Source organism: Hipposideros armiger, unplaced genomic scaffold, assembly GCF_001890085.2.
Source record: "Hipposideros armiger isolate ML-2016 unplaced genomic scaffold, ASM189008v1 scaffold_860, whole genome shotgun sequence".
In the NCBI taxonomy this organism is placed as follows: Eukaryota; Metazoa; Chordata; class Mammalia; order Chiroptera; family Hipposideridae; genus Hipposideros; species Hipposideros armiger.
In genome coordinates this window covers 488326-500146 of record NW_017732210.1, presented here as the reverse complement: position 1 = coordinate 500146, position 11821 = coordinate 488326, and the positions used below count along the sequence as shown (strand labels likewise).

Sequence of the window (11821 nt, the reverse complement as noted above, 5' to 3'; positions counted from 1 at the left end):
GGGGAATGCCAGGCTTGGTCTAGTGATACATGAGGGACTCAGCATTGGGGCTCTTACATCTGATTATTCCTCCTATGAGCCCCTTTCCTTCCCTCATTTCTTCTTATTGTTCCTCAGGAGTCTGCCTCAGCCCTCTTCTTTTTTTCAATCTCTTCTGTCTCCTGAATGATCTGGCCCACTTCAGGGCTTTGACTATCTATGGAATTGTGACTCCTAAATTTATATCTCTATCCCAATTTTCTCTCAAGTTCCAGACCCACTTATCTACAAACTACTCCACATATCTACCTTAAAGTTGTCACTAGCATCTCAAGTTCAGCATGTCCCCCAAAGTTACTCTTCTTCCTGAATTTCTTACCTCATTCAGTGGCACCATGATTGGGCCAAGCTAGAAACCTAGGAATCATTACTGATTCCTCCCTCACGCCATCTTCACTCCGTTCACTAAATTCTATTTAATTCACTCATGTGGTCAATTCCCCAAATAAGTTTGAAGCCCCTACTATGTGCCTGGCATTGTGTTAGGTGTCTAATGGTGACCAAAAAAAGATAGTCTGGTTGGAGCAACAGACAGACAATGGTATGAAAGAAATATGCAGAGTTATGAGTGTTTAGTCTGGGGGACAGGGAAGTCATTCTTGAAGAAGAGACATTTAAGAGGAGATCTAAAGTATGCCTTAGGTGTTAACTAGATCAAGGGCATTGGGTGGGGAGTTCAATTTCTAAGAAGACAGATCAGAGTGCCCCTAAGTCCTGAGACATCAAGAAAGGACATTGTAGCTAAAGCATAATGAATTACAGAAACAATGGTGGGAGAGGAGACAGGAAATGTAGGCAGAGACCATATCGTTCAGCACCTTGTAAGGATTTGGGTCCTTCTCCTAAGAAGACATTGAAGATTTTTTGTGGGGTGGAGTTGAGGAATGACAGATTTATATATGAATATCACTCTGGCTGCAATGTGGAGAATGGGTTGGATGGGGTCTGAGTGCACGTGGAGAAAGGTGACCCCATTGCCTTGCTTCTTGCCATTCCTATAGCCAAGATCCGCAGTCCGGACTTTGGCTGTCTCTTGCCTTCCATCAGAAGACACCTTTACTGTTGTCTCCTTCCAAAGCACCTTCAGGATGGCTCTTAGACTTACCCTTCAATTTCTCTTGAAGTCTCCATGGAAAAGAAAGTCAGTGAGTCTTCACTGTGCTCAAAATAAAGTTCAAATTCCTTAGCAGGTCCATAAGTCCTTTTAATCCTGGCCCTGTTTCCCTCTCCAGTGTCATATCCAGCCATTTCTCCTTAAGTACCCTATGTCTTAGTCCATAAAGGGAAGATTCGAGAGCTGGATAGCAGTTTGAGGGGAAAGGCCGGGAGGAGTAGAAGTACCTCTGAGCCAAGGCTGAGGCTGAGCCTGAGATCCACTGTGTTGATCCAGTTGGGAGCAGAGGAAACCTGCCCAAGGTGGGTTTCAGGCAGTTAGATACAAAGTATCAAGGGCCAACACTTGGGAAGCACTTAGGGACAAGGCATCTGGAGGCTTGGACGCAAGACCAGAGGTGTAGTTGCTGGACAGTGGTGACCAAGGACAGGACCCTGAGCACTGAGACATGGGCGCTTAAGAGCAAGGACCCTGGCCACTGGAGAACTGATGTCCCAGGATAGCCAGGACTTTAGCTAGTAAAGAAAGGACAAGACTCAGAGACTTGGGGATCAGAAAGTTAAGGACAAAGGCTGACTTGAGGATGACTTTGTAAGGAGAACCATAGGAAAGCTCTTTGTATTCTATGGATAAAGTGACTAGGAACCAGAACAAACCCTAGCATGTAAAGGGGAATGCTAAGTGTCAAGTCAAGGCTCGAGCAGCTAGAAAAGCGTAGAGAAAGGAGCCAGGCAGCTCTTCCATCCCCCACACTAAGATCACAGCTATGGCTGTTCCTCAGGGCACACACACAGAAGTCAAGGACATTAAAGGTTAGCCCCATGGACGCTAAAGAGCTATGCTTGCTTGGGGGACCCATCCAACTTGAATGAAATCCCAACATTAGTATAGTTCTGAGAGTAACGTTGTAACTCTGAGGAGGGCCTCTGGAGAGGACTGTGTACAGTTCCCATGGTAACCAACAGCCTATGACATACATAGAAGGTGGTGAGGTCACAGAACACAAGCTTTAAAGTAAGTGGATATGTGTGCCTCATTTATTTTTAAAAGAAACTTCTGAGAAGAGCTTAGAACAATTTTTTTCCCCGAGTGCCATTTCCCAAAGGTACTCACAGAACAATAAGGTGTGACTGTCATGGCTGCACTGAATTGTCTTTTGGACAGTGTTAGAAGGGACATCAAGAAGGTGGACAGAGAACTGAGGCAATTGAGATGCATCGACGAATTCAGCACGCGCTGCCTGTGTGACTTGTACATGCACCCGTACTGCTGTTGTGACTTGCACCCATACCCGTACTGCTTGTGCTATTCAAAGCGATCACGCTCTTGCGGCCTCTGCGACATGTACCCGTGTTGCTTGTGTGATGTCAAGCTTTACTGTCTTCGACCATCTCTCAGAAGTTTAGAGAGGAAAGCCATCAGAGCCATAGAAGATGAGAAGAGAGAGCTGGCTAAGTAAAAGAACTTTTTAATATTTTTATAGTTGGTATGTTAGCCTTATAAGTTGGAATAGGGGAGAAAGTGTGACAATCGATACTGGTACAAAGATGAAAAGTGTTCAAGGTAATAAGTCTAGTGGCTTAGCAAAGATTTAAGAAGTGTGAATGGGTCCATGATGGAAATGATGAGTCTCAAAAGACAATGTAATGATGTCGATTGGCAGGGTTGTTGTTGGTTTATAGCTGGAATGCCAACATGATAAATAATGTGGCTTTAATGAGGGAAAGAAATAGAGATGTCATTAAAAAGCTATTGGAAGTAGCAAACTAAACATTTTTTTCTGGTTATGAGTAAAGTGATTGAAGTATATTTGGACTTACAGAAATGACTACAAGAGAAGTAATAATAACTGATCAAATCTTTAATGTTTGCCAGAGGCTTAAGAGCAGGGGAGCAAATTAAACAACAGAGGCGTTTTCTGGGGTTTGTAGGAAAACCTTTCTCCCATTCTCCAACTCCAGACAAAGACTTAAAATTCATCTGGAGTTGGGTCTATTATGTCAGCCTCTCTCTCCAACTCTAGTAAAGGTTGTGCAAATAAACTACAGAACTGAGAGTCTCAGCTTTCAGAACAGAGATGAAAAGATTTTAATTGAATTGGGTAATTTTAAAAGCCACTTTAAAAATTTTTGTTTGATTACATTTTGTTTTTTGGCCTGGAGAAAGCTTTCCTTTTCTTACTTTGTACATACACCATTTAGTCTATCACTGTTGTTGAAAAAAATGGTTGAAGGACGGTCCCCTGGTTAAATACATTCTGGTCCATCCATATATTGAAATAATATGTAGATGTAAAAATGATTGATGCAGCATTTTATGTATTGATGTATTAAGTGAAAAAAATCAAGGTTCAGACAAACTATTTAATATCCTATTGTTTTAAAAGATGAATAGGTGATAGATTTTGTATTGAAATATATTTGACATAGAGCAATGTAAATTTAAGGTGTACAGCATATTAATTTGATACATTTATATATCGTAATATGATTGCCATTGTAGTGCTAATTAGCACCTTATCACATTACATAATTATCATTTCTTTTTAGTGGTTGGAATAGTTAAGTTCTAGTCTCTTAGCAAGTTTGATGATTATAATACAATATTATTGTCTACAGTCACTATACTGCACATTAGATCTCTAGGACTTCTTTATTCCTCATTGCAAGTTTGTGCCCTTAAGATTGTCTTATCCTGATGATAGATTAATAAATTAGATAGATATAGATAGATAGATATATTGATAGCTATAGATAGATGCTAGATAGCTATAGATAGCTGATAGATAAATAGATTGATAGGTATAGATGATTGATATAGATGATAGATATAGATAGATAGATATTAGATAGGTAGATAGATAGTAGATAGATAGATATAGATAGATTTATAGATATAGATGATAGATAGCTATAGATAGATGATAGATATGGAAAACTGATAATAAATAGATAAATAGATTGATAGGGATAGATGATAGATATAGATGATAGATATTAGATCGATATGATAGATAGATAGATATAAGATAGATATAAATAGATGATAGATAGATATAGATAGATAGATAGATAGATAGATATTAGATAGATAGATATTAGATAGATAGATAGATAGATAGATATAAGATAGATATAAATAGATGATAGATAGATATAGATAGATAGATAGATATTAGATAGATAGATAGATATTAGATAGATAGATAGATAGATAGATAGATAGATAGATAAACAGAGAGAGACAGAGCAAGGCCCTTGACAACTGTGACAGTGGTGTTTCACTAGAAATGGCTCTAAGGCAACTATTGTCCAGGTCATCAGTCACCAAAGGCCAGAACAAACCTCCCTCAATAACCTGGGATGGGGCTATTGCCTATAAACTTACCTACACTCAATTTGAACCAATTTTATTTTTATTCCTTGGAGTATCAAGTTAAAAAAAAATTGTGAGTCAGGGACACTTTTGTAATATTTGGTCTAAACGAAGGGTTACCTGTGAGCAAATCTCTGTCCGCTCTCCCTGTACCTTTGAGGACTTGATTACCTTTCACGCAGGTCCTTTCAGACTTTGTCTCCTGGCTGTTCCTATGCTCCAGACTCTCCTGGGGAGAACACCTGTCTGTTCTTTATCCTCTGGGTGCTCTCTGCCTCCTCCAGGAGGCCCTATTTCTTGGCGTGCAGTAGGCACAACTTCAAGCTCACATCTTGGCAGTATGGTTTATACAGCAAGTAATGCTTTCTATAGTTTGTGATACTTTTCCTGGCAATGTCTGAATTTTTGCTGATTTTTTTCTGTGCCTGTGGCAGTATATAAAGTTGGTGATGTCTCCACACTAATTCCCAGATTTCTGAACTGATAAATCCAAGTATATTTTAGAAATGACCTCAGACTTGCCCTCTTGTATCTCCTCCCAGCCACTTTTCTTCCAGAACATTCACACCGCCTTGTGAAACCCTCATATGCTCTTTTTCTGACAGCTTGACATTTCACTATCCAGTAGGGCTTAGTGTCACCTGCAAACCTAAATATTCAATTTTTCTGACTATGGATGAAAATGTTAAACCCTGATCTAGCCTCAATCCCAGAGGACTTTCACTGTTAATATTTTTTCTTCCAGTAAAATGCCTTTTTTCTTATCTCTCAGCTAGCTCCCAATCCATGACTAAATATACCCAGAAATATCATGTTGCTTCAATTTTTAAAAACAATTTTTGGTGTGAAACCTTGCCCAAGGCTTTTTGAGTTAAGAAATCATATTCCCATGAATGTTTACCCCTTTAAAGAATGCTAGCAGTTTGGTTAGGTATGACATGTCTTTTCAGATGCCAGGCTGGGTCATCCAGAAGGTTCTTTGCCAAACGGGAAAGACAGATCCATCTGGCCTATAGTTGCCACAGTCCCATGGGAATTGTTTCTCTGTGGGGACGCCAGTCTGCTCTGGCTCTGGGTGATCCTTTAATAACTGAGTAGAAGGCTTGGCTGACAATTTTTAATTCCCCTCCAAGAGTTTCTTGAGAACATTCTTCTTTTTTTTAAGATTTTTATTGGGGAATTGGGGGGATGGGAACAGTGCTGGGGAATTGGGGGAAGGGGGACAGACAAGTTGCTGTCATTTTGTTCTTCAGTCTAGTTGTGGAGGATGTTGCTTCACTGTCCCAAGTTGGCACCATCATTGCGCTCTTCCTGGGTGAGGCAGATCAGTCACCGGCTTCTGGACGGCCAGTCACGGGGGCTGCTGGCCGCTCACACTGGCTGCTGGTTACATACGGTAGCCCATGGCAACCCACCTGCCGTTGGCAGCTACTCACGACAGCCCAGCTCCAGGTTGAGCTGTTGTTCAGCATCTTAGCTGTAGAGGGCAGTGTCACTGGGCCTCATATGTGGGATCCGAAGCGGGGCCCTCTGGTGTCCCAAGCCAGTTCTTAACCACCGGGCCACTAGGCCGGCCCCTTGAGAACTCTCTTGAGTGTATGTTGTTTGGTGTGTGTGTCTGAGTGTATCATTGTGTGTGTGTGTGTGTGTGTGTGTGTGTGTGTGTGTGTGTGTGTGTGTGTGAGAGAGAGAGAGAGAGAGAGAGAGGTATTTTTGTAAACTGGGTATAGAAGGTCCAATATATTTCCACTGTTTATTGAGCAGCAGCTTCAAGAGACACTTTGGCAGTATCTTCCTTAGCAGAGACCCACGTAAGTACTATTGTTGCTTTAGTTTTTTTCTGTTTTCCTCCCCAAATTATGTTTTGAACTATATTTAGTTTGATTCTATTGTTTAATGATACAGGACTTTGGGCTTGGTCACATAAAACTTCAGCTTGTACAGCCCGATAAAGAGACTTATCTTTTATTGAGTGAAAACCATGTCCCTCGCACGTCCACTTGATTTAATCCTTGTACCCTCTTGGCCATCTTACAGATCATGTCTTGATCACCAGGAGGTAGGAGAGCTGGGACTTGAAACCAGGTTTGCCTGGTCTCTGGACCAGCAGTGGGAGCACCACCTGGAGCTTGTTAGAAATGCAAATCCTCGGCTCCTGCGGAGTCAGAAACTCTGGGGTGCTGCCCAGCCACCTGTGTTTTAATAAGCCCTGCTGGGGCCTCAGATGCACCTGCATTGTGCTACTCTGCTCCTGCTGGGTGGCATTGTTCTTCAGGGTCATCCAAAAGCCTGGAGAAGAAAGACAAGGCAGGAAAAGAAGGGAGTGAGGAGAAGAAAGAAGAGAAAGGGAAAGATGTGTTGGAAAGGAGGAATGGAGTTTAGTGGAAGAGGCCCAAATTAGGAGAAAAAGCAAAGTACTCCAAGGACAGCTAAGGAAAGCCTGCCTCCATTTACTCTTGGTAGAGATAGGCCTATTGGCATCCTCGCTACTTAATTCACCACCAGGCTGAGTCTGATTTATATCTTTGCGAAGAGGGCTGTCTGTATAACTCATCATTGCTGTGGGCAGTATGTGTCACAATCAGGAGGCTGTGGCACATTCGGGTGAAATTCAGCTTCAGTAGGGAGAACAGGTGGCAGACACTGGCTCTCCACTCACTTTACCGCAGCTTTCCCAAGAGGCTTCTGCAGCAAAACAAAGGGGCTGGTTTCCCTATGTTTACTGTGGCTAAGCTCCACCTTCATGATAACAAATATTGGAGGCAATTCCCACAGAGCCATGGAAAATCCCATGTGGGGTGATGAGTACATCACTAGGCAGGAGTCAAGTAGCAAGTTTAAAGTTGTCTGATAAGTAGAATGTGGCCCCTGCAATTTCTCCTAAACCCACACCTCCCCACTAATAACCCCTAACCTAAAAGCAAAAGGAAGAAGAAACCTGACCTGGCCAAGACTTTTTAGATAATTTCCTGAAGACTCACATTGGAGAGGCTCCTGTGCAGTTGCTGCAGGGGCAAAGGAGGCAAAGTGATGGGAACAGAGAAAGAGGGGGAATCTAAGCAATATAAAATACATGGAGTTGTGCCCCAAGACTCATGTTGCTAAGGGGAGGAGATGGACCTGGGAGCCAGCTTTGGCTTGTAGACCTGGCTCCCAGCTCCATCTCCCGCAGAGGGCAAGAGTCTTTGGCAGAGTTAACTATGACAATAGCTGGGCCTCTAGCAACCTTACTTGGGGTCCTTGTTCTTTCTTTGTGAGGCTCAGCTCTGTCTTCATGGCAGGATGTGACGTTTCTCCTCTCCTACGGGAAGGTCTGAGCTGAACAGAAGAGCTTTGACTATTAGCCCCACACACACCAACGGAGGTTCTTGAGAGATCCCAGGGCACCCATTCAGCTCTGTGCTTCATTCTTGGCCTTGGCTGTTGGGGCTTCAAGCCTGTGGTCCATCCAGAGAGGGCACTGTACAGCTTCGTGTATTATTCTCTGCTGATCCAGGGAGATAGAGCGCTTTCTCTCCTGGTTTTGTCACAGAGATAAAGATTTTAAAGAAAGTTCGATTATCTTTCTTTCTTCTTAGTATGGTCTATGGGCATCCTGGCATACCTACAGCATGAAAGACGTTTGGGCCCCATACCACCCCAGTCCTTGGAGCTGAGGTGTAAATGGAACCGAATGGCTGCCACAGTCCTCTGGGTGCCTTGCCTAAATTTTCTGTTGTCCTCAGCATCTTCTAGGATAGCATTCTATTTGACCATTTTGGAAATTAGTCACTAAGGGCATTGGTTTATCACCTTCAGTACAAGGGCTCACACTGTTGTTAAGCCAATCATGTTAGGGCTTATAAAGTAAAAATAACATATTCAAAGTAGTATGTACAGCATGACTTCATAAGAACACATAAAAAACTCTCTATATATTCTATATGTAGAAATAGATACACACAGAAGAAAATGGTAAATATTATATGGGCTTATGAGTATTTTTTTAAAATATTCCATCTTTTTGCTTATCTGTGTTTTCTGAGTTTTCCTCAATGAACTTGTATAACTTGTGTAACAAAAGGAAGTAAGTATATAAGACAAAATTCAGCATAAAAGTGAGAACTAAAACTGTAACCTCAAGCCAATTAATCAATGAGTCAAGACTCCTCAAACTAGGAGAAGTTCTAGAAATTACACACTCCAAGGTCTTCCTTTGGTGGCCAAGAGATGCAATATGATCTGCCAGGAATGTTTCTTAGAACACAGATATGCTTGTATATATTTTTTAATGTTAGGGATAAAATGAAGACCATTTCAGAGCATTAGGTTGTTTTTGGAAGGATGTGGCAATTAGAAACAAAATGGAACCTGAGTCAGGCCAGAGCACACAGGGTTCATGCCAGGCTACAGAGACTGACAGCTCAATCTAACTGATGGTTAAATCTATAACCTTGGCATTAACAGGCCTGAATTTGAATCTAGACTTCCATTCACCACCTTTACCGTCTTCTCATCTATAAAGCGGTAATAATTACATCTGCATTAGAGGGTTATTGTGAAGATTAAATAAAACAATGCTTGTATCAGCTTAACATTTATCATGGTACATTGGGGGTGGGGGGAAGGAAACAAAAGCCCAACATACTAAACGTGTGCCAAGCACTATTACAAATACTTTCCATTCATTAACTAGTTTAAGCATCACAACAACCCTAGAAGTAGGTCCCAAATTTACAGATGAGGAAACTGACGCAGAGATTCAGTAGCTTGTCCACATGGCAGTGCCAAGATTTGGATCTAAATACCCTAGTTCCAGCTGTGCTCTTCTTAAACATTTCACTTTACTACCTCTTGAAGTATTGTAAGTGATCGATTAGTGTGAGCTTCTGTTACTGTTGTTTTCTTATTGAGGATTCACACACAGCTCTATAGGAATCATGGAGATCTGTGCTTGCTGCTCCACGGGCCACAAGCAACGATATTTAACAACAAGTTCTGGGAAAGTGGGGTTGGGGAAGGAGAAAAACCTTGATTTGTAGTGTGTTCCAATGTCCATGGTATAATGTTCCCACCATGATAGATTTCAAGCTATCATCATGAGGTCACTGGATGAGGAGGTGGAAGGGATGTGTGCAATCAGCCCTTGCAAGCTGGTAGGACTCAGATCCAGCACACAGGCCCTCCAACCTGACTGTTCCTGCTGGGACCAGCCTTTCAGAGCCTGGAGCATCCTCAGACAGGAGGAGACAGGCCCCCTGAGGCAGAGCCAGGCCCTGGCATCCTGCCTTGTTGTTTGTTGATGGAACCTTCAGGCTGAGTCTGGGTGAAGGCCCAGTGGTGGCTCCAGTCCTGTGGACCAACAGGGTTGGATTCTGAGGCTGACGGCCATCTCTAAAATGCAAATTTTAAGTGGTAGCTTATTAGTTGGATTCTCTTTTTAAAAAGTTCTCTGAGTCTACCTATAATATCCACAGTAGTAATAATCATGATCATGGTAATAATTAAGCAGGGTTTATAACGTGTCAAGCACAATGTTAAGCAAAATATATACTTTCATCTAACCCTTCAATACTACAATGTACTACTATTAGTATTACTTCCATTTTACAGATAAGGAAACTGAGGCACAGAGAGATTAAGGAACCTGCCAAGTTTCCTTAACTAATAAGAGGAGGAACTGGGATTTAAATACAAGAGAAAAATCTGGATGGTCGAGCACTCATCTGTTGTTAACAGAGGTTTACCTGTGGAAGAATGTGATTTACATGGGAGGCCTTTCATTTTTTACTTTATACACGTCTGTACAGTTTGACTTTTCATGATGACCAGTGCTTACTTTTGCTATTAAAACAAAGCAGAGATCAAAATATTGCTTCTCAAGCTGTGCCTGAGTTCTGAGGTCTGAGCTTCTTCCGCTCACCCTGTCCTTTTTCTCAATTTCAGACTGAGGAGAACAACGAATAGAATTCTGGCCTCCTCTTGCTGTAGCAGTAACATTTTAGGATCGGTGAACGTGTGCGGCTTTGAACCCGATCAAGTCAAAGTTCGAGTGAAAGACGGAAAGGTGTGTGTGTCGGCAGAGCGTGAGAATAGGTACGACTGCCTCGGATCGAAAAAATACAGCTACATGAACATCTGCAAAGAGTTCAGCTTGCCTCCGTGTGTGGATGAGAAGGACGTAACCTACTCCTATGGGCTCGGCAGTTGCGTCAAGATCGAGTCTCCGTGCTACCCTTGCACCTCTCCCTGCAACCCCTGCAACCCCTGCAACCCCTGCAACCCCTGTAGTCCCTGTAGTCCCTGTAGCCCCTGCAGCCCCTGCAGCCCCTGCAACCCTTGCAACCCATGTGACCCTTGCAACCCTTGCTACCCCTGTGGTAGCCGATTTTCCTGTAGGAAGATGATTTTGTAAAGAGTGGGAAGCCATGACTTAGTAGAAGTCAGTTAACTCCAGCCAGGCAGCTCTTCCAGTGTTTCTTTTCCCCTCCCCAGGCTGTGTTAGTTCCGTATATAGGAAACTGAATACATAAGTGCAACCCACTCGTGTCGTGTGCAAGTCTTTTGGTTGAACTCACTATAGGAGTCCTATGCGTTAGTGGGCATAGGACGGATTGATGGATGGAAATGGAAAATGAGATGGTACAACCGCCCCTCTGTGTTCTGCTTTAGACCCAACTACTGCCAAATTCCAGGAAAAGATACTTTTTTGGTGGACATCTCCAAACACTGCTTTTTCCAAATGGTTCCATAAAATGACTTAGCCCAGAACCCAAGCTGTCGAAATAGAAATGGAGACTAGTTAGGGTTGAAGGCAAGTGCTTTTTAAAAGCTGCTGCAGTAGGGAACACTGAAGAGAAAGTGACTCCCCAAGCAAACCGTGGTTGGGGTTTTTACTGGACAATGATCAGGGTACAAAAGTGTGGGGGAGCCTGTTTACTGACTGAGGGTATGGTGGCCACATCGTTTGTGTTTTCTCAACTTTCCTATGATTTCAGGGAATGGCCAACTCTGGCTCAGGGTGATTTGCAACCACCTCAGGATTTATTTCAACTATCTGCTTTTCTCAATTCCTAAAACTCCTTTTAGGCACAGAAGTTCAGTTCAAAGTTCATGAGTGGAAAAGTACAGCTTTCACAAAATGATAGCGTAGTTCACCTGAACTTGGATTCTCATGGACGTGGCCCATGAGCTATTCCTTTTTCTTTTTTTTTAAAGATTTTTATTGGGGAATTGTGGGAAGGGGAACAGACAAGTTGCTGTCGTTTTGTTCTTCAGTCTAGTTGTGGAGGACGTTGCTTCACTGGCCCAAGT

The 11821-nt window shown here is 42.5% G+C and overlaps 1 protein-coding gene across 1 annotated transcript; it reads left to right on the top strand.

Moving 5' to 3' along the window:
- The first annotated feature begins 2288 nt into the window (after positions 1-2288).
- On the top strand, positions 2289-10922 carry ODF1 (outer dense fiber of sperm tails 1). Its single transcript, XM_019629547.1, has 2 exons — positions 2289-2608; positions 10454-10922. Exons 1-2 carry the CDS (start codon positions 2289-2291, stop codon positions 10920-10922), a joined length of 789 nt encoding a protein of 262 aa, XP_019485092.1.
- Positions 10923-11821: the final 899 nt, after the last annotated feature.

Excerpts from the sequence above, each read along its gene's own strand:
- ODF1 (XM_019629547.1), top strand. The coding sequence starts at position 2,289 with ATGGCTGCACTGAATTGTCTTTTGGACAGTGTTAGAAGGGACATCAAG. Across the intron at positions 2,609-10,453 it reads GAGAAGAGAGAGCTGGCTAA|ACTGAGGAGAACAACGAATA; the intron begins GTAAAAGAACTT and ends TCTCAATTTCAG.